The sequence below is a fragment of the Ornithodoros turicata genome, chromosome 4 (assembly GCF_037126465.1).
Source record: "Ornithodoros turicata isolate Travis chromosome 4, ASM3712646v1, whole genome shotgun sequence".
Classification (NCBI taxonomy): Eukaryota; Metazoa; Arthropoda; class Arachnida; order Ixodida; family Argasidae; genus Ornithodoros; species Ornithodoros turicata.
In genome coordinates, this window is record NC_088204.1 from 320,755 (window position 1) to 344,625 (window position 23,871).

At 48.3% G+C, this 23,871-nt stretch overlaps 1 protein-coding gene across 6 annotated transcripts in view; it reads right to left on the minus strand.

Moving 5' to 3' along the window:
* LOC135390555 (cAMP-dependent protein kinase catalytic subunit 1) overlaps positions 1-23,871 on the minus strand; it is an 85,238-nt gene that overhangs the window by 59,442 nt on the left and 1,925 nt on the right. For all 6 annotated transcript variants that reach the window (XM_064620265.1, XM_064620263.1, XM_064620264.1 and 3 more), the window contains exon 2: positions 8,814-8,886. In XM_064620265.1, the coding sequence (XP_064476335.1) occupies positions 8,814-8,856 (43 nt within the window). In that variant the 5' untranslated portion in view covers positions 8,857-8,886. The remainder of the gene's footprint in view (positions 1-8,813; positions 8,887-23,871) is intronic.

Genomic DNA, 23,871 nt, shown 5'->3' on the forward strand with positions numbered 1-23,871 from the left:
TCGGCGCGCTGCCGGCGGCAGCTGAGGCAGGAGTGTAGGACGCGACGAACCGTCTGGCGTGCCCGGAGGACCCAAAATCGGTTCCTGACTTGGGTGATAGTATCTTGTACTCCGGCGTGCAGGGCTTGTCGGTGAGCGTCGAGTATTACGAGATGCGTAAAGTGATGCTTCGATGGCAGAAGAATGGGGTGCTTTATGGCGTCGACCACGTTCAGTTGATGAAGACGGCCGCCGACGCGCATGATGCCGTTGGCGTCCAAAAACGGTTGGAACGCATGTAGGGACGATGATGTTTTGACGACGTTTCCTTTGCTGAGAGCGGCAACCTCATGGGGGAAAGCCTCAGCCTGCACGCGACGGATCCAAAAGTTCTCAACATGCGTGATTTCCTCAAGTGTGAGTGGACCAGACACGGATGGTCTCGCAGATCTAGCGTTGTTCGCAAATCTCAGCATCCAGGCGGTGACCCGAAGGAGCCTGGATAACGTCCCGTAGTCCGTGATCTCCATCCATTCTTCAATTGCGACGACTGCCAAAACGGAGGCATGTTTGACCACAGCTGGACATTCACTTGCTGGAGAGGCTCTGTCATCGGTTAATCGAATCCCTGGTTGGCAAAGCTGGTTTTCTGTACTCACGAAGGTGCCAAACGACGATGAGAGCCAGCCGGGACCTGTCCACCACAATCTGCAGCACTTCAGAGTGGTAGCGGATACGCCCCGAGTGAGCAAATCCGCGGGGTTGTCACTACCGCTGCAGTGGAACCATTGATCAACGCGCGATGAAGACAGGATTTCGGTTATTCGAGACTGAACAAATTGCTGGGTTTTGCTGCCAGATCCATGAATCCACTGAAGAGCGATGGTGGAATCTGTCCAAAAATGTACTGGCACTTGACTGAGAGTCTTCAGCGCGGAAACGTGACGGTAGAGACGTGTAGCCAAGAGGCAGGCGAGGAGCTCGAGACGAGGCAACGACACCTGTTTTAATGGTGCCAGACGAGCCCGTGCTATGAGCAAATGGACCAGAAGAGAGCCGTTGGGAGAAAGACTCCGCAAGTGTATGGCAGTGCCATAGGCTTTCGGACTGGCATCTGCGAAACAGTGCACATCGACGGGTGAGTTATCTTCAGGGAGAGCGCAGCGCGGGAGTCTGAGCAGGTTCAATTCTCCCAGGCTGACCTTCCACTTCTCCCAGATTGCGTTGTCTGATTCGCTAACTGGTTGGTCCCACGATAGGCCATTGCGCCACAGGTCTTGAAACAGAATTCTCGCAGATATAATGACAGGTGCGATGTACCCCAAGGGGTCATACACAAGTGAAAATGCTTTCAAGACGGTGCGCTTCGTGGCAGGGTGTGCGACGGCGAAGTCTGCTGCTCGAGTCGTGTTGAGAAGAAGACCGTCCGTGCTGCGATCCCAATATAGGCCGAGAACCTTGACGATGGGGTCGCCGTCGGAGGCATTGTCATAGGACGTGCCGTCCATGAGAAATCTCTCCCGCAGAACCGGAGAGTTTGAGGTCCACTTGCGAATATCCATTCCAGCGGATTTCAGTATCTCCACCGTTTCTTGGTATACCTGCAACGCATCACCGTCTGACGTGCAGCCGACGACCAGATCGTCGACATAAAACCCCGTCCGGATGCGGGATACGGTGTTGGGATAATCCGAGCAAACTACCTCAAAGTGGTGTTGTAGCGTTGCTGCTAGCAGAAATGGACTCGAAGTAGCTCCGAAAGGGACTCTAGTCATCCGCCACTCGACAAGTTCGAGATTGCTGTCGTTGGATGCCTGCCGTACATCCTTTACCCACAGAAAGCGAAGAAAATCTCTGTCTTCGGGGCGAATGATGATTTGCAGGTATGCCTTCCTGATGTCGGCGGTTAAAACCGCGGAACTGCAACAGAAGATGGAGCAGATCTGCGTTTAGCTTCGGCCCTTTCATCAGGAGAGTGTTCAACGATTGCTGACCTGGCAAGTGGGACGACGCATCAAATACAACGCGGAGTTTCGTGGTGATCGCCTCTTGTCGCACAACCGCGTGATGGGGCATGTAATAAACGTTTTCTTGGCGGCTGGTGATCCCCATTACCTTCTCAGCATGACCTTCGTCAAAATACTCACGTATGACCTTGTCATACTGAGCCAGCAATTCTGGGTCGAAACGAAACCGACGTAGTTGCGAGAGGAGGCGCTGTAGAGCCGTATTCCTGTTATTGGCGCAAGCAGGGAGCCCTAGTTCTGGTTTAACCATTAGCGGGACGACGTAGCGACCGTCACATTGGCGTACATGGCTTGTAAAGTAGGCGGCCGCAAAGTCATCGTCGGGATCAGGAACCGGATCGCTTATGCCAAGGGCATCCAATCGCCACGCTTCCGAAGGGTCCATGTGGTCGAAGAATTCTTGTTCCTCGCAGGAAAGGGAGAGGACTGATACCACGGTAGACAGCGTTCGACTGGGTGACCGCTGGACTCCCTGAACGACCCATCCGAAAATGGTCTCCACCGCAACAAGATCGCCAGGGAGACGTTCCACTCGGCCGGTGACCAGCTTCCAATAGTAATCGGAACCCACCAGCAGAGCGATGTCCGTGGTGCAGCTCGTATCAGCCACTTCGAGGCCTCGCAGCGAGAGAAGGCTCATGGTTACGTCGTCCAAGGCTGGCGTAGACACGCGGCATAGTTCAGAAATGCCGAGGGCTTCAAGCTCGATGCACGACCGCGGATCCGAGATGGCTTCGAGGCGGACTTGCACCCGTTCGCAGTGGAATCTTCTGGGGTGGCGCGTACGTGCGAAAGAGAACACGGAGAGGTCCTCCTCACCAGTGATTTGGCACCCTAGCTCCTTCAACAGATCGCGACGTATAAACGTTTGTTGACTACCCGTGTCAAGAAGCAGCCGAATTCGCTTCTTGCCTGCAGGTCCTTCTGCCCAAACCGAGACTGTCTGAAGGCGTGCAGATTTTGCATGCACGTTCGAGGGTGATGAAGACATGACAGTCTGTGAGACGACGTCGTCCAACACTTCGCGCGGTGCCTCCATGTCTGCAGTCGCGGGGAGAGTGGTCGAACAATGCTGAGCCTCCGGACGTCTTTGAATGTCACACAATATGGAAAGGTGATGTCCGTGGCACTTCGCACAAGACAACCCAGCCGCAGATCGGCAAACCCGTGAAAAATGTCCGGATTTGCCGCACCTGAAACATCTTCCCGCTCTAGACAAACGATGGCGCATATCGGCTGCCGGTACAACCGCCGTGCAGGACTGCAGCGGATGGTCCGACGAATGACACAAGGGACAGGGTGATGAACGTGCGTCAGCAGTCCGCTTCGGAGGTGCGGCGTTTGCAGCGGCTAGGGCAGCGGCCGTAGGAAGCCGAACCGGCTCGTTAGGACTCTTGCTGCGAGCAGCCGACGCTGGCGAAACTGCCCGAGTGAGCAACACCTCTTCCCGAGTCTCCACCTGCACCTGAAGAAATGATAGCAGCGCTGCCATTCGAATGGTCACATCGTCATGAAGACGTCGGAGCTGGGGAATGTTTTGGGAATTCGAGATGGGACGAAGAGCAAGCAAATGGTCGATGTGCTCCGCCGTAAGGAGTTCCGGTCTACCGTACCTGTGTGTGAGCAGAGTGACCGCAGAGTCGTAGTTGTCGCCGCTGATCCTGATGCTTTCGATGGATCGCTTCGCGTCGTCAGTGAGGTAGGAGACCAAGTACTTAAACTTCTCGACCGGAGCCAGTGCTTGGTTGGAGTGGATGGTGGCATCAAAATGCTGCCAGAATTGTTGCCATTCCTGTAATTTTCCCGAAAACTTGGGTATCTGAAGCTTAGGGAGAGCGACGGATTTTTGCCCCGCAGGACGCTGTTGATCCAAAGGTGCAACATTCTGCTGCTGGCGAAGCCTACGACGTGCCCTTGTGATCATTCCCTCGAGACCTTCCTCGTACTGGAGCGCACTGTCAAGTTCCGCTCCCAGCTGATCTTCGGGGGTTTCCTGGGCGATGCTGCTATCGAGGTCGTAGAGCGATTGCCGTTTTGCCACCAAATAGTCCAACGCAGCTTCAACCTCTTCGACGGACGAGTCCTGCTGCCCCAGCAGGTCGGAGAGCCGTGTCATGGTGCGCGTCAAGTGTGCGCGTAGTCCACCTCTTGTGCGCCTCAAGCGTTCCATGGCAAGTCGAAGGGAAAGCGAAGGAACAGGCGGCCTACCTTCCCGGGTTTCGGCACCAGAAATGTGTGAGGGAAGAACGAGGCGCCCGCTCTGCTTCCGAGAGGAAAAAGGTTTAATGAACCAAAAAACCGAAAAGCACAATGGCGAACCTCGGCCCGTGCCCACGAGACCCGCCTCGACCTCCTTTAATCCGCAACAGACGCTTTCAGACATATGTTGGCACAGTTCCCTTAGAAGTCGGCCCAGGACGCACATTCCCCGTCAGTCGTGACGTTGCCCACATACGTGAGGCCGACAACGTCAAGCCCTTTCACCATCACCACCACCACATCCATCACCAACGGTGTGGATGAGCCTCAGATGCCAGAATTTTCAGTTGCTTGCAGCATGCACAGTCAATGAACACGACCCAGTCCCGCGGGCTAAAATCAACCATGTGCTGCACAAAGAAATGTATGGCATAGAGTTCCGCAGCTGTGGATGAGGTCTGATGCGAAGGCGACGTCCTTCTACTACGCCTTCGGACGGGATGACGAATGCAGAGGCGAACTTGCCATTTCGAGATGCGCCATCGGCGTGTAGCACCAGCGTCATCTTCATCACCAGCACCGAGCGCAACCCGAGCTTTCGTTTTCGGTTAATCGCCATTAACCCTGATTAAACCCATCAACCTCAGTAGAGCCTGGTCTTCTAGCTGTACAACTGGTGACCCGGAGGAGCGTTCCAACGTTTCACCATCATGAACGGTGACCACCACTCCACCAGCCCTTCGCCTCCCACCCAACCGGCCACCGCCACTTCCACCGCTTCTGTGGCACCGCTCCGACTTTCTCCAGCTGTGGTTCGCGGAGGTTCTAGTCAACGGACGTCAGATTACATCTCAGGCATCAAGGTTTGGCTACGCCATCGCAAACCTTCCTCCCGAAGCTGCGGTTCTCCTCATGCCGAGTTGCCCTATGACACCTTAAGGAACGAGCTGATTCGCCGGCTTCTGAAGAGCGTCGTTTGCAGCAGCTTCTCAACAGTGAAGAGCTCGGCGGCCCACACAGCTACAACACCGCATGGACCGCACCGATGATGTTGACCGCTCCTTCATTGCCGGCCGCGACACTCGAGCCCACCTGCCGGTCGCGGCAGCCGACGCCACGGCACGCTTCAGCCGGCGTCTCGGCTCTCACATAGCCTCGCCATCTCCTCCCCTAGGACTCTCAGAGCTTTGTCTCCCGTGCCGGTAGCGGCACCCCAGGACCACTCTCTTCACCCCCTCGGCTCCGCTCTTGCCAGACCCCTCCTCGTACATCGACCGTCTCCGCCAGTGCTTCCAGCCTACGCCACGCCTACGCGCTCGGGTCCCGCAACAGGCGTGTTCGTGAGCCCCCGCCTTCCTCAAGCCACCCACGTCTTCGTCCGCCGGGACTCGGTGTGCTCCAGCCTGCAGCCACACTACGACGGCCCCTACAGGGTCACCTCACGAGCCCCGACACTGTGGCCCTCGACAGGCTCAAGCCCGCGTTCCTGGAGTCGGCACCGTCTGTATCGCCCGCTCAGCCCTCCCTCCTATGTCAGGCCTTTCTACCCCTCCACGCTGTGTACATTGGGCCCCGCACACTGCGGGCCGCCTCGGGTCCGCCTCGTGCCTTCGTGGACTCCGGCGCCCGACATTCCCGCTGCCCTCTTCGTCGCCTTCGTCATACGCCACGGTGGGAGCCCTGTAGCACCAGCGTCATCTTTATCACCAGCACCGCCATCGGTTGCGCGCAGCATTGCGCGCGACCCGAGCTTTCGTTTTCGGTTCATCGCCATTAACAGTCATTAAACCCGTCAACCTCAGTAGAGCCTGGTCGCCTCTTTTCTCGCTCTACAGGTGTATGCTGCGGAAGAGGCAGAAAACTTTGCGTTTACCAGAGCATAAATATGGGCTCGAAGGATTTGAGGGGGAACGTGATATCTTCGTTCTTGGACGAAGGTGGGTGGCACAGGCAGAGAACAGGGGGTGACATCCTCAGCTATGAAGCCAGCGAGAGCTTTGCGTGTCCTCTGCGCTACGCGGTGGAAATCACTTTCAAGACGGTATCGAATTTTCCTGACGAGTGCGTGACAGGAATGTGCGCACGCAAACGTAGGAAGTGTCGAGCCGTTACACGCTCATGGAGAACCTCCACCGGGAGTTCACCAGCTTCAGCTATTCTTGGAACTCCAATGCAGCGACGAAGGCTTCGGGCAAACAGTGTCCGAAGGGTATTTAATGACACTGTGGAAATCCTGTGGAGCAGTAAAGCACAGACGCTCTCATCAAAGCCACGTGAACGGCTAGAAGGGAGCGCTGATAACAGCCCCATCCTAAGCCAGACAGATGTTGAACAGCAGGAAGCCATCGCTGTACTTTGGTTTCAAGGTGCTAATCGTGGCGAGCTCAGTGCAGGTCCGAACCTATGACCACACCAAGGAAACGATGGGAACGTACAGCCTCGACCCAAGGAGGGAAATTTCTCATAGCCTTGCGGGTGAAAGGGAGCTCGACGCACTTTTCGAGCGAAAGGTCCATCCCAAGTCGCGCGAGATACAGACGGCGCTGAATGGCTGGTCGTGAATTGCCTACTGTCTAAAGCGCAACGTACTACGTCATCGGAAGGAAACGCGGCTTATATCGCGCTTATAGTGTAGTGTAGGTTTCTTTTTATTTATTTTTTCTGCGTCTTAGTCGTGACGCTTCCAGCGTGGCCAACCACGGCGAGCAGTTTTCATCTTCACCACCACCACCACCATCGGTATACACAGAGAATGCTACTTTGCGAGCAATTATCGGTTTTATGTCTGCCATTACGACATTAAAAAGTGTAGGACTCAGAATGCTTCCTTGGGGTACGCCTTAATGAACAGGATGCTTTGAAGCTTTGGCCGTGGGACAGCGACAGTCTGGTTCGTAAGGAAATCGTGGAGCTATATAGCTGATGAGTCCAAGAGATACTCCAAAAAAGCGCGTGCAGCACACAAATGTGCGGGACGGTATCATAAGCGCGCTTAATGTCGAAGGAAACTTATACAAAGATCCGCCGACGTGCACGAGTATGTTGGACTGAAGAAACGAGGTCTAGATCCATGGAACTTCGGTGGCGACGAAAGCCTGCCATTTCGTGAGGGAACGCACCTTGCTTTTCGAGCTACCAGTCGAGACGGTACAAAACCATTCTCTCCATCAGTTTTCCCACAGAGCTTGTCAGGGCGAAAAGGGGCAATTGGTAGGGATCCCTGTTGCCAAGACGTATTATAAACATGACCGGCCGTCAAGGTTACGCAGTGCGGCATATGTGATGTTATCTGGTCCCGGGCATGAGCTCACACGTTTCAACGCTGTCTTTAGCTCGATCAGAGTCAAGTCGCGGTCCATAACCTCCAGTGGACGGGGCCAATCTTGGCGGCCGTCAAGCTCTGGACAAAACTGTACCGCAGTCGTCGAGGCAGCCGCCGGTGTCGTTAGTTGGACGGAGAAATCTGTCGCCAGCGTGTCTGTGGGAACGTTGAACACTATCATTCATGAACACCTCCAGTTTCGGAAAGTTAGTGGGTCCCGATGCAGCTCTTCGTGTCTGACCGACAGAGAAGACTGGAAATCTCCCAAGAGCTAAGGTTACCCTTTTCGACACTGAAGGACAGCCGTTTCTTGATCGGATCATCACGTGCGATGAAACGTCGGTGCACCATTTAACTCCTGAGTCTAAACGCGCATCAAAACAGTGAAAGCATCGGGGCTCGCCAGCTCCCAAGAAGTTCCGAAGCACCCCGACTGCGGGAAAGTTCACGGCCACGGTTTTCTGGTACAAGGCTGGCGTTGTTCATGTTGATTTGCTGCCCAGTGGTACCACTATCAATAGCGCATATTACTGCCAGGTTCTCAGGGATGTGCATAAGGCGCTGAAGCAAAAGTGGCCGGGCCTCATCACCAAAGGAGTCCTCCTCCTAGAGGACAATGCACGCCCACATACCGCGCATCTCACGACAAGCACCTTACAGGAACTTGGCTGGGGGACTTGGCTTACAGTCCAGACCTCGCCCCCAGCGATTCTTCCGGCCACTGAAGGCGTTCCTTGGGGGCCGCCACTTCAGCTACGACGACGAGGTCAAGAATGTGGTCCGATCATGGCTGCTACGCGCCGGTAAGGATTTCCACGCTGCTGGCATCCAAGCCCTCGTGAAACGCTGGGACACGCGCATTAGTGGAGCTGGAGATTACGTTGAAAAATAAAACTAATTTCTCGCCTGTAAGTTCATTTTACTTTTGCGAAAAATAAAAAGTCCCGGATTGAATTGAACAACCCCTCATATATTTAAACAAGACGAAATCCCGGAGAGAATTTCTTCGGCATTTGTGAAGTGCAGAGCTGTCATCGAGGCGTAAATATTAGTCGCCTTCTGGGGGAACTTTTTATAGAAAGAAAAACGGAGGAAGAGACACCCCTGTTTCGTTTCTATGTTTGTAACAAGTTGCACGGGCCGTTACCTCCTTTTATCCGCTCTCGAAAGATTTTCAAAAGAAGTACGTATTGTGCAAAAATATGTGTTAAAAATGGTCACAATGAAGGGCATAGCAAGTTCGAAAGCTGCTTTGTAGAATACTCTCATTCTCATGCATGTCTTACCCTTGTCCTTCTTGCGGCTGCTGCTTCTCTTGAATATATTCATGGTAGGGGTCCTTCCCGCACACGGGGGCCCCTGCAAAGAAAAATTCATGATCGAAACATTTTCAACTCTCCGGCCGGGCTTCCTTCTGACCGCGTAATGCGTCAACCACAACCCTGCAACAGCGCGGTAGGTCAAATATTTTTATGTCATTCATTATGGAGGCCTTTTTTATCTCCTGGCACAAAGACCCCTTTGTCATTCTTGGAAAAAGTTTCGCTTCCTAGACTTGAGGTGATTTTACGCGTAAACGGCACACATAAATGATTGTTCACTATGACGTTGAAGAACAGGGACATCTATAATACTATAGGCTCGGGTCAGCCGTACTCTTCCTCGTACTCTAGCGCGGCATGTTCAGTAGGGGGTTCAAATCGTGCCTTTGGTAGTGCACTCTCCTTCTCCTATGGAAAATCACACTGGTTAGTATGCATCATGGGAAAACAGCACAGCTGTCCGGGAGCAGGATTCGAACCCACTATCTCCCCGCCTGAGGCCAAGTGCTTTAGAATACAGTACTAAAAACGAGTGGGTTCAACAACCAGATAACCCCATTTCGTTTCACCAACCTCACCTGAAGGACATGACGGTTGCGTCTATAAGGATAGGAAAGAATCCGCACATCTGCACATGCGCTCTGGATGACCATGGATAGCGGATAGAATATAGTCACTTTTCAGGATTGCAGTGCCATGGATAGCGCTGGACTTGGTCGTGGAATCCGGCTCTTTTCGTAAATTGTTTTTTCACATTTCGTTTCCATTTCAGCTCCATAAGAATTGTGTGCAAAGGAACGGGAGTGACAATATAGCCAGGGGATTTACAGCGTGCATTGTGGGGGCCCTAATGTGTCTAGTTCATAAGGATAAATTATGGCCTCGGTGTGACTATTCCGTGCGATATACATGAAAAAGTTTATTACCTTTCCTTTAATGGACTCATGCAGTGGACTGCACGACGGCTGACGGCTACAGTGGAAGATATACGTCAACGACTAATCAATTGATGAACCACGGGCTGACATCAGGTTGGAGTGATTTAAATTTTGAGGTAAAAAACAAGTGTTTGGGTTTGATGGTCGTGTTATAGCCCCACTCAATAATAATAACTTTTAAATTGATATCTACGCTATGATCCGGAAAGTTGGAATGTATTCAAGTGGGGAATTGACGTTTGTTTGGAATGTCAAATTTATGGCCATAAAACCTTTGGGGCATGCTGTTAGAGGTCTCCCGATATACTGGACATTACACTTATTACATGAAATTAGGGTTGAAGAATTACGGTGCAGTGGCTGACGAATCTTAATTGAAAAATCACTGCTAGTGCTACGCGCACATGTACAAGGGAGAATGAATTTCCATGTTTGGCATCGTGTGTTGCCACAGGGATAGCAACCCGATCGCTGAGAAGTTGTTAGTACGCTACGCAGGTTATTGAACCGACGGAATGCGGGGAAATATTTCTTTTAGTTTGTCATCACCATGTAGGATGTTAAGGTGCCGCTTGAGGATGGATTTGGTGTTGGAAAGTGCTTTATGATAGGTGGTTTGTGACCACCAGCCACGTGGTATTTGTTATCCCTCCGTTACCCTTTTCGTATGTTCACGTGTGTGCCATCCGAGTGTATATTTGTAACTCCAATATACTGAGAGCAAAAAAGGCACATTATTCGTCGAGAAAGTCCACAGTTGTCCTTCTACTTGCAGCTGGCGTTGTGGACAGTTCTATAGACGCCATCTTTCACAACTGTGTCCAGGTTCGTTGAGTGTCTTGGTCGCAAGTTTCCAACCTGTCTCGATCAAGGGACTACATGGGCGAAAACAGACCCATCGGAGTCTCGTTTGAACGGGAGGATGTGAGTGTATACTCATTGTCATGGATAAGAAAAGAGAATGCAGGTTCTTCCGCTCCGAGAGAGCTACGGTGGAACATTTTGGTAATCGTCGTTACTCCACGTTAGCGTCTTGTGATTTGGCTTACTCCCTTTATAGATCTATATGTGATATTGGACTCCGGAGACCTGCATCGCCTTCGTCACCCACGTTTCAACTTTATCTACCAATTGTGTAGCTTAAACCAGGAAACGTAAATGATGTTCGTGTCATCACCTCCGAAGACACCACGACAGCAACGCGTAAAAGCAACGAGCGGCTCCATTGTCGACGAGTAACTATCTTCTATAGCAGGGACTGAAACCGGAATGGAACCGAAACCCAAAGAACCGGAACGTAACAGCAATTCACCATCGGTAATTAACCGTAACAAAAAAAGAGAGATTTAGTGAATCGTTTTAACTCGAGTGAACGGTGTTAATTGCCGCTTCCCAATTAGAGGATTCCATTCGGAGTGAAACTCTCTTCTCACTGGAACTCCGCGAAACCTTTTGCGAACGGTTTGAATCGAAACCATTCAATAAAGATAACTAACCGGTTCATACGAATCGGTTCAAGCAAGAATACGAACAACTTAGGATGCGACATTTGTATCGCTTTCCAACTCTAATTAGTGGTGTTAATGTACATCTCTTAGTGATGTGTTTTTTTTTTTTTTTCATTCAGAATCTGCGTAGAAGATCATAATCGGATGCCATACGCATCGTACATGAGTTATCAACTGTATTATTGCGATTATGTAAGATACGAAGCGTTGCATGTTGTTTGATTCCATATCTGTTTGCTTAACTGCTGAATGGACGCCGTTTTTCTTGTAATTTGTTACTTTGCTTATTTGTTAGCTTTGACGAGAGACCGCAACAAAATATTTTACGGGAAATGTTGGAAACGGAAAAAGTGCGCCCAAGCATAGGCGGAGAGTTTTCATTCTGCCGGGCACACAGAGATGTTGGGCAGGGTGTCAGGAATTCCGTGTTGTGACGTTATGGGACCAATTTTTACAGGAATTTTACGTTCACTAACACGCAACACGCGATCGATTCTTCTGATATCCCTCGAAATGTTCATCTTGAGTGTCAGCTGGGTAGACTTGCCGGAGGAGGCCTGCCCCCCACCCCTGGGAAAGTTGTCCCCGCAGTTCGACCTTGCAGATGGCACTGCACCACCCTTTCGGAGCACACTCAATACATATGTTGATTTTTACCCGCTTGCACTTTGTAGCTCATTTTGTGACATCCACGCAGCCTGCAGACACAAACTAGAAAAAAAAAAATACCGCTTCACACGTTTGGTTACCGGTAATCGCAAATATTAAAACAGGCTCATTCTGAAGGGGTGCATTATTTCATTCCCCTCATCACCACCATCACCAACCCGCAGGGGTGACAAAGGTCTCTCCCTGACGTTTGTATTCTCTGGAATTAGACGGGTGAAATCCTGCAACATTTACCGGTTACATTATGTATGCCGACGAGACTAGCTCTTGAGCAAACCAGAAAGCAGTGCAAATCCCCTTTGAACCATGACAGAATACTTTCAAGTGACAGTCAGACGGCCGGAGGTTTGTCCCACACTCGAAATCACGTTGCGATAATCCTTGCAGAAGCAATAATTACATGTATGACAAGGTGCAAAAGAAGGTCTTGTCTGCCGCTACATGCTAGTAGATAGCAGTACAAACGTTGCCTTTTAATGATTAAATGGCTCCGTTTGTTTTCTGAGAACACTATTTCCACCTGGCGGAGAACATAAAATGGCCATTGTTTGTCAATCTTCCATGCATGGATGCGCGCAACAACGCCCATCGTTATTTGTGCTCAACTTTAGAAAATAACTCCAACAGGATCTCACATTGGAACTCCTTGTACGTCATTTGTAAGAGGTGAACGCAGAGAAGCAAGAGCAGTGCAACTCCAACGGCGGCGCTGCAATCGGGGGAGACGCGAATAATTACTACTCTGCAAGTTGTATGTAACGGGAGCTTTCGTATTTATTCCGAATATTTGGTACAGTATTTATACGTTCCGGGATATTTCGTCGAATCGATGACCCATTGAATCGCTTTTTATTTCTTCCGAAACATTTTATGTGTCACAGACGCATTTGAGTTGCCTCTTAAAAACTTACTCTAAGCGGTTCCCCTGTTTAAAGAAAAACTCCATTGGTTGCTATCATGAAGCAGGTCCTCCGTTCACGCTTAGATTATGAGAGTAATGTAAACGCAAATTCTATGAGCCCGATAGGGAGAATATGCAAAGAGGATGGACCTGATTCAGGTAAATCGTTTGTGGAGGTGTGCTTGCCGTCAAAGCGCTGGAACAATAGATTACTCAACAGCCACTACTGAAAATGGCTAATCTTCCGATTCGTAAATTTACTGCAATGATATCTTATTGCAATAAAATGCCTGAAATGCACATGGACATGTCTTTGTATACTACGCACACATACGCATAAGGACATACGACATTCATGAAATATATCGTTAGTGTCAGCGAATCCAATCATTTTTAGCAATAACGTGCTCGTACAGGTAGCTTCGTTCCCCATCTCATAGGTAACGACCTCAATGAACCATACCTAGATATTATATATAGGGTTTTAGCAGTATTGGAGATCACTCATTGGGTAGTCCAAATTAAACAAAGGTTACACAACACAGTGATTTATTTTCAATTATAGATTTTACCGAGGGAGTGTAACTGGAGAATATGAACCGTGCAGTATAGAGCTCTGTATTTTCTTTATATTTTGGGACAGTGTGCTATTTTAAGAATCCCACTAGAGCACTGCACGGGCAGCATTTTTAGGCCCAGGTCCGGAATTCCTTTGATTTACATACCTAGCCCGGCCCTAGCCAGGTCCGAGCTCGAGAAATTTGGAGGCCCTCTGTATCAGGCTGTAAAATTTGACCGTGGGGTAATACAGGCTCAAGTCCGACCTATAGGCTCGGGCCCCTAATGCTCGCAACAAAAAAGCTTTACCGGGTTTCCGAGTAAGCCTGTGTCAAAGGAAGATGTAATTATTTGTATGCCGTTAATTTATTTCGTTGCTCCAAAGAGAGCTTTCCCTTTTCGCATCCAAAGTCACCGAGTAGTTTTAGAACACACGCGTTTAATATGACTATCCGATTTTAGATCGTTTAGTATTTATAAAAATCAACATTATTCAATAGCTTACACCCTAGACTTGAGTCTATTTTCAAAAGACTCGTTTGTTGTCTGTAGTTGTAGTTTCATCACAACTTACCATTCTATGTACCATTGGGTTCTCATTTTTTCTTTGGTCAGAAACCGATTGATTGACAGGTAAAATACAAACCCACATAAAGACAGTCACAAAGTAATTTACTACCACACACTCGATCGTAGCAATGGACGCCGTTATGACACTATTCAATTGAATCGGCACTAGACTGTCAAATATGAAAGAAACATTTGATGCTTACTAAGGACCCTGAAACGTATCTGCATGTCTCATGACACAAGCCCAATGGTAAGAAGTTGAGTGAAGCAGCACTAAGATAAAACAGCGTCGATGAAACTGCACTGGATGATACGGGCCTCTTTGGTAACATGAAGAAGGTTCTTTATCAAATTGCAATGACTACCAGAGCTTTTTATCTAACGCTAAAACATGACCTACAATATGGGCCAATGGATGACATACTCCGACGTAACGTGGACGACCGAACGAGGTTGACTGTATTTATACTCGAGCAGCAGCCGTTGCGCGACACCGCTCTACCACAATCACACGTTCGAAAAGAAGAAAAAAAGGCCATCGTTGCCATGGCCACGCACGTGCTCGAGGAAACAAACATGAAAGCCAGCGCCGCGCAGCTGTTCAAGTTCTTACCTGACTTCCGATGGGGCGATAGATTTAATTAACAACGATTATTCCAATTGAAGGTGAATACAAGTAAACAGACATACAATCTGATGATGAGCAGGACGAACATTACAAATGGTGGTGGAACAACAAGCTTCGGCGTGCGCGACAACGGCCATGGTGATCAAAGACATGAGAGATGATGACAAAGATGACATCTCACGCTCACAGTTCCTTATCAAATACCAAGGACTACGGAGATAAGAATCACATATATTGTCCTTCGTAGAGGGCTCTTTTGTAAGACGAAGAGGGTTCCATATCAGTCAGCGACGACTACCGAGCTTTTTATTTGATGTTCAAACATGACCTACAATATGGGCCAATGGATCACATGACATCTAAGGCACACAAGGACACCAGTTCCGCGATAAGAATCACATATATCGTCCTGCGTAGAGGGCTCTTTTGTAAGATGAAGAGGGTTCCCTATCAGTCAGCGACGACTACCGAGCTTTTTATGTTCAAACATGACCTACAATATGGGCCAATGGATCAGATGACATCTAAGGCACACAAGGACACCAGTTCCGCGATAAGAATCACATATATCGTCCTGCGTAGAGGGCTCTTTTGTAAGATGAAGAGGGTTCCCTATCAGTCAGCGACGACTACCGAGCTTTTTATGTTCAAACATGACCTACAATATGGGCCAATGGATCAGATGACATCTAAGGCACACAAGGACACCAGTTCCGCGATAAGAATCACATATATCGTCCTGCGTAGAGGGCTCTTTTGTAAGACGAAGAGGGTTTCCTATCAGTCAGCGACGACTACCGAGCTTTTTATTTGATGTTCAAACATGACCTACAATATGGACCAATGGATCAGATGACAACTAAGGCACACAAGGACACCAGTTCCGCGATAAGAATCCCATATATCGTCCTGCGTAGAGGGCTCTTTTGTAAGACGAAGAGGGTTTCCTATCAGTCAGCGACGACTACCGAGCTTTTTATTTGATGTTCAAACATGACCTACAATATGGACCAATGGATCAGATGACATCTAAGGCACACAAGGACACCAGTTCCGCGATAAGAATCCCATATATCGTCCTGCGTAGAGGGCTCTTTTGTAAGACGAAGAGGGTTTCCTATCAGTCAGCGACGACTACCGAGCTTTTTATTTGATGTTCAAACATGACCTACAATATGGACCAATGGATCAGATGACATCTAAGGCACACAAGGACACCAGTTCCGCGATAAGAATCCCATATATCGTCCTGCGTAGAGGGCTCTTTTGTAAGACGAAGAGGGTTTCCTATCAGTCAGCGACGACTACCGAGCTTTTTATTTGATGTTCAAACATGACCTACAATATGGACCAATGGATCAGATGACATCTAAGGCCCACAAGGACACCAGTTCCGCGATAAGAATCACATATATCGTCCTGCGTAGAGGGCTCTTTTGTAAGACGAAGAGGGTTTCCTATCAGTCAGCGACGACTACCGAGCTTTTTATTTGATGTTCAAACATGACCTACAATATGGACCAATGGATCAGATGACATCTAAGGCACACAAGGACACCAGTTCCGCGATAAGAATCCCATATATCGTCCTGCATAGAGGGCTCTTTTGTAAGACGAAGAGGGTTTCCTATCAGTCAGCAACGACTACCGAGCTTTTTATTTGATGTTCAAACATGACCTACAATATGGACCAATGGATCAGATGACATCTAAGGCACACAAGGACACCAGTTCCGCGATAAGAATCCCATATATCGTCCTGCGTAGAGGGCTCTTTTGTAAGACGAAGAGGGTTTCCTATCAGTCAGCGACGACTACCGAGCTTTTTATTTGATGTTCAAACATGACCTACAATATGGACCAATGGATCAGATGACATCTAAGGCACACAAGGACACCGCTTCCGCGATAAGAATCACATATATCGTCCTGCGTAGAGGGCTCTTTTGTAAGACGAAGAGGGTTTCCTATCAGTCAGCGACGACTACCGAGCTCTTTATTTGATGTTCAAACATAACCTACAATATGGGCCAATGGATCAGATGACATCTAAGGCACACAAGGACACCAGTTCCGCGATAAGAATCACATATATCGCCCTGCGTAGAGGGCCCTTTTGTAAGACGAAGAGGGTTCCCTATCAGTCAGCGACGACTACCGAGCTTTTTATTTGATGTACAAACATGACCTACAATATGGGCCAATGGATCAGATGACATCTAAGGCACACAAGAACACCAGTTCCGCGATAAGAATCACATATATCGCCCTGCGTAGAGGGCTCTTTTGTAAGACGAAGAGGGTTCCCTATCAGTCAGCGACGACTACCGGGCTTTTTATTTGATGTTCAAACATGACCTACAATATGGGCCAATGGATCAGATGACATCTAAGGCACACAAGGACACCAGTTCCGCGATAAGAATCACATATATCGTCCTGCGTAGAGGGCTCTTTTGTAAGATGAAGAGGGTTCCCTATCAGTCAGCGACGACTACCGAGCTTTTTATTTGATGTCCAAACATGACCTACAATATGGGCCAATGGATCAGATGACATCTAAGGCACACAAGGACACCAGTTCCGCGATAAGAATCACATATATCGTCCTGCGTAGAGGGCTCTTTTGTAAGACGAAGAGGGTTCCCTATCAGTCAGCGACGACTACCGAGCTTTTTATTTGATGTTCAAACATGACCTACAATATGGGCCAATGGATCAGATGACATCTAAGGCACACAAGGACACCACTTCCGCGATAAGAATCACATATATCGCCCTGCATAGAGGGCTCTTTTGTAAGACGAAGAGGGTTCCCTATCAGTCAGCGACGACTACCGAGCTTTTTATTTGATGTTCAAACATGACCTACAATATGGGCCAATGGATCAGATGACATCTAAGGCACACAAGGACACCACTTCCGCGATAAGAATCACATATATCGTCCTGCGTAGAGGGCTCTTTTGTAAGATGAAGAGGGTTCCCTATCAGTCAGCGACGACTACCGAGCTTTTTATTTGATGTCCAAACATGACCTACAATATGGGCCAATGGATCAGATGACATCTAAGGCACACAAGGACACCAGTTCCGCGATAAGAATCACATATATCGTCCTGCGTAGAGGGCTCTTTTGTAAGACGAAGAGGGTTCCCTATCAGTCAGCGACGACTACCGAGCTTTTTATTTGATGTTCAAACATGACCTACAATATGGGCCAATGGATCAGATGACATCCAAGGCACACAAGGACACCAGTTCCGCGATAAGAATCACATATATCGTCCTGCGTAGAGGGCTCTTTTGTAAGACGAAGAGGGTTCCCTATCAGTCAGCGACGACTACCGAGCTTTTTATTTGATGTTCAAACATGACCTACAATATGGGCCAATGGATCAGATGACATCTAAGGCACACAAGGACACCAGTTCCGCGATAAGAATCACATATATCGCCCTGCGTAGAGGGCTCTTTTGTAAGATGAAGAGGGTTCCCTATCAGTCAGCGACGACTACCGAGCTTTTTATTTGATGTTCAAACATGACCTACAATATGGGCCAATGGATCAGATGACATCTAAGGCACACAAGGACACCAGTTCCGCGATAAGAATCCCATATATCGTCCTGCGTAGAGGGCTCTTTTGTAAGACGAAGAGGGTTTCCTATCAGTCAGCGACGACTACCGAGCTTTTTATTTGATGTTCAAACATGACCTACAATATGGACCAATGGATCAGATGACATCTAAGGCACACAAGGACACCAGTTCCGCGATAAGAATCCCATATATCGTCCTGCGTAGAGGGCTCTTTCGTAAGACGAAGAGGGTTTCCTATCAGTCAGCGACGACTACCGAGCTTTTTATTTGATGTTCAAACATGACCTACAATATGGACCAATGGATCAGATGACATGTAAGGCACACAAGGACACCACTTCCGCGATAAGAATCCCATATATCGTCCTGCGTAGAGGGCTCTTTTGTAAGACGAAGAGGGTTCCCTATCAGTCAGCGACGACTACCGAGCTTTTTATTTGATGTTCAAACATGACCTACAATATGGGCCAATGGATCAGATGACATCTAAGGCACACAAGGACACCAGTTCCGCGATAAGAATCCCATATATCGTCCTGCGTAGAGGGCTCTTTTGTAAGACGAAGAGGGTTTCCTATCAGTCAGCGACGACTACCGAGCTTTTTATTTGATGTTCAAACATGACCTACAATATGGACCAATGGATCAGATGACATCTAAGGCACACAAGGACACCAGTTCCGCGATAAGAATCACATATATCGTCCTGCGTAGAGGGCTCTTTTGTAAGACGAAGAGGGTTTCCTATCAGTCAGCGACGACTACCGAGCTTTTTATTTGATGTTCAAACATGACCTACAATGTGGACCAATGGATCAGATGACATCTAAGGCACACAAGGACACCAGTTCCGCGATAAGAATCCCATATATCGTCCTGCGTAGAGGGCTCTTTTGTAAGACGAAGAGGGTTTCCTATCAGTCAGCGACGACTACCGAGCTTTTTATTTGATGTTCAAACATGACCTACAATATGGACCAATGGATCAGATGACATCTAAGGCACACAAGGACACCAGTTCCGCGATAAGAATCCCATATATCGCCCTGCGTAGAGGGCTCTTTTGTAAGATGAAGAGGGTTCCCTATCAGTCAGCGACGACTACCGAGCTTTTTATTTGATGTTCAAACATGACCTACAATATGGGCCAATGGATCAGATGACATCTAAGGCACACAAGGACACCAGTTCCGCGATAAGAATCCCATATATCGTCCTGCGTAGAGGGCTCTTTTGTAAGACGAAGAGGGTTTCCTATCAGTCAGCGACGACTACCGAGCTTTTTATTTGATGTTCAAACATGACCTACAATATGGACCAATGGATCAGATGACATCTAAGGCACACAAGGACACCAGTTCCGCGATAAGAATCCCATATATCGTCCTGCGTAGAGGGCTCTTTCGTAAGACGAAGAGGGTTTCCTATCAGTCAGCGACGACTACCGAGCTTTTTATTTGATGTTCAAACATGACCTACAATATGGACCAATGGATCAGATGACATCTAAGGCACACAAGGACACCACTTCCGCGATAAGAATCCCATATATCGTCCTGCGTAGAGGGCTCTTTTGTAAGACGAAGAGGGTTCCCTATCAGTCAGCGACGACTACCGAGCTTTTTATTTGATGTTCAAACATGACCTACAATATGGGCCAATGGATCAGATGACATCTAAGGCACACAAGGACACCAGTTCCGCGATAAGAATCCCATATATCGTCCTGCGTAGAGGGCTCTTTTGTAAGACGAAGAGGGTTCCCTATCAGTCAGCGACGACTACCGAGCTTTTTATTTGATGTTCAAACATGACCTACAATATGGGCCAATGGATCAGATGACATCTAAGGCACACAAGGACACCAGTTCCGCGATAAGAATCCCATATATCGTCCTGCGTAGAGGGCTCTTTTGTAAGACGAAGAGGGTTTCCTATCAGTCAGCGACGACTACCGAGCTTTTTATTTGATGTTCAAACATGACCTACAATATGGACCAATGGATCAGATGACATCTAAGGCACACAAGGACACCAGTTCCGCGATAAGAATCCCATATATCGTCCTGCGTAGAGGGCTCTTTTGTAAGACGAAGAGGGTTTCCTATCAGTCAGCGACGACTACCGAGCTTTTTATTTGATGTTCAAACATGACCTACAATATGGACCAATGGATCAGATGACATCTAAGGCACACAAGGACACCAGTTCCGCGATAAGAATCCCATATATCGTCCTGCGTAGAGGGCTCTTTTGTAAGACGAAGAGGGTTTCCTATCAGTCAGCGACGACTACCGAGCTTTTTATTTGATGTTCAAACATGACCTACAATATGGACCAATGGATCAGATGACATCTAAGGCACACAAGGACACCAGTTCCGCGATAAGAATCCCATATATCGTCCTGCGTAGAGGGCTCTTTTGTAAGACGAAGAGGGTTTCCTATCAGTCAGCGACGACTACCGAGCTTTTTATTTGATGTTCAAACATGACCTACAATATGGACCAATGGATCAGATGACATCTAAGGCACACAAGGACACCAGTTCCGCGATAAGAATCACATATATCGTCCTGCGTAGAGGGCTCTTTTGTAAGACGAAGAGTGTTTCCTATCAGTCAGCGACGACTACCGAGCTTTTTATTTGATGTTCAAACATGACCTACAATATGGACCAATGGATCAGATGACATCTAAGGCACACAAGGACACCAGTTCCGCGATAAGAATCCCATATATCGTCCTGCATAGAGGGCTCTTTTGTAAGACGAAGAGGGTTTCCTATCAGTCAGCGACGACTACCGAGCTTTTTATTTGATGTTCAAACATGACCTACAATATGGACCAATGGATCAGATGACATCTAAGGCACACAAGGACACCAGTTCCGCGATAAGAATCCCATATATCGTCCTGCGTAGAGGGCTCTTTTGTAAGACGAAGAGGGTTTCCTATCAGTCAGCGACGACTACCGAGCTTTTTATTTGATGTTCAAACATGACCTACAATATGGACCAATGGATCAGATGACATCTAAGGCACACAAGGACACCGCTTCCGCGATAAGAATCACATATATCGTCCTGCGTAGAGGGCTCTTTTGTAAGACGAAGAGGGTTTCCTATCAGTCAGCGACGACTACCGAGCTCTTTATTTGATGTTCAAACATAACCTACAATATGGGCCAATGGATCAGATGACATCTAAGGCACACAAGGACACCAGTTCCGCGATAAGAATCACATATATCGTCCCGCGTAGAGGGCTCTTTTGTAAGACGAAGAGGGTTTCCTATCAGTCAGCGACGACTACCGAGCTTTTTATTTGATGTTCAAACATGACCTACAATATGGACCAATGGATCAGATGACATCTAAGGCACACAAGGACACCAGTTCCGCGATAAGAATCCCATATATCGTCCTGCGTAGAGGGCTCTTTTGTAAGACGAAGAGGGTTTCCTATCAGTCAGCGACGACTACCGAGCTTTTTATTTGATGTTCAAACATGACCTACAATATGGGCCAATGGATCAGATGACATCTAAGGCACACAAGGACACCAGTTCCGCGATAAGAATCCCATATATCGTCCTGCGTAGAGGGCTCTTTTGTAAGACGAAGAGGGTTTCCTATCAGTCAGCGACGACTACCGAGCTTTTTATTTGATGTTCAAACATGACCTACAATATGGACCAATGGATCAGATGACATCTAAGGCACACAAGGACACCGCTTCCGCGATAAGAATCACATATATCGTCCTGCGTAGAGGGCTCTTTTGTAAGACGAAGAGGGTTTCCTATCAGTCAGCGACGACTACCGAGCTCTTTATTTGATGTTCAAACATGACCTACAATATGGACCAATGGATCAGATGACATCTAAGGCACACAAGGACACCGCTTCCGCGATAAGAATCACATATATCGTCCTGCGTAGAGGGCTCTTTTGTAAGACGAAGAGGGTTTCCTATCAGTCAGCGACGACTACCGAGCTCTTTATTTGATGTTCAAACATAACCTACAATATGGGCCAATGGATCAAATGACATCTAAGGCACCCACCTGCTCCGCGATAAGAATGCCTTCCTTGTTTGTTTTGAGCGTCCCTCAGGAAGCGCACTTGGAAACGAAATTCTCCTCCATCAGGGCAAGCGCTTACATAGAGAGCCATCAGGGTTGCTTGGGAATACGCCTTGTGCACTATCATGTTTGTTGCTGGTTATTTTAATTCAGTGTATGCGTTGCAGTGTTGTAATCTCTTACTTACTCGGCATCGGTTACTTTGCGCAGGGCAAAACACCCCCACGTAGAGTGACGGGGAATCGAAACCCAGTCTCGAGCTGCGCGAACGAAACGCTCCCTTGACAGCGGGTGGTTTGGAAATGCATCGGCATCACCGCTCGTGAGCGAGCCTCGTTCATTCCAGTTCTCATGGTATAGGATTTCCATTGAACGTTGTTCTTCAGCCGCTACTGATACCTTCCACACATTTTGGTGCTGATACAAGAATTACCGACAAATGTTTGGGCGAACTCAACTGCGTTATATAATGAAAAATATGGAAGAGCCGTGTCCTTTGACAGCGAGCACCCTCGAATATATGAACGCTCTACTGACCCGCTGCACTCGTGGATGAAGACACGTTGGAGAGTGAATGCGAGAGTTGGTGCCTGGAATAGAATAGAATATCGCCATCATGGTCCAAGCCCGTTAGACTCTTGAGTGACTTTTGCGAGGCAAGGAGGCCGGGACATGGTGTATCGGCCAGAATGATACACTGGCTATGTTTGGGTCGGAAATGTCAGACAGAGGACTGCTCTTCCGAAATAGTTGTCGAGTCTGCAGGATTTGGATACTGCGAGCAACTCTGACTTTGGAGACAAGGCTATTCCTTCGGTGACTCCTAAAGAACAGTACAGAGATCGTAGGCTCCAACATAATTGTGACTCTGAAGCCAGCAGACCTGAACATTCTGCGGCCAATCTTGGAGACAGTAGAGCACAAGGTGTTCATATGCCATCGGAACTGTCTGTGAGTCAGTTCAGGGACTTGAACGCTTGAACCTCGACAGAACTTATAGACTTATATAGAGAAAGAGACGCGTTCACTCAACTCGCCCGAAATGTGTCCGAAGACGAAGGTTCACGGAAGAGTGGTTTATATAGGAATCAACAAGTCATGACGGTATTCCAATGTTCTCTGGTTCCGAAGACCTTTCCAAGACCAGTGGGAGAAGTTCCAGAGGTGTCCAGACAGACTTTCCCAGGTGAGTGAAGCAGATCCCCTTGTGTCTGAAACGAGTACAGAGGAACAGAGACTGGAGGGCGTGAAGCCAAAGAACCCAAAGAATCTCGTCCAACACGAATACAAAATTGCGACGAGGTCAGAGATGAGTTATTCGCACACTTTATTTTTCCAAGAGCCAACAAGTGGTTAAGAGACGTACAGAAGCAGTAATGTCCAGAACTACGATGCGACTACATCGACCAAGTTTCTCCTGGATGACGCCTTTCTGAGCGGCTGCACAAGTTTTGAGAAAGAAGTTGACGACCCTGCCTGCATTTCGGAAAACATTCCTCAAGAACAGGATGGACGTCGAATCCAAAGACACTTTAATGGATAGTCTCGAAAAAGACTACA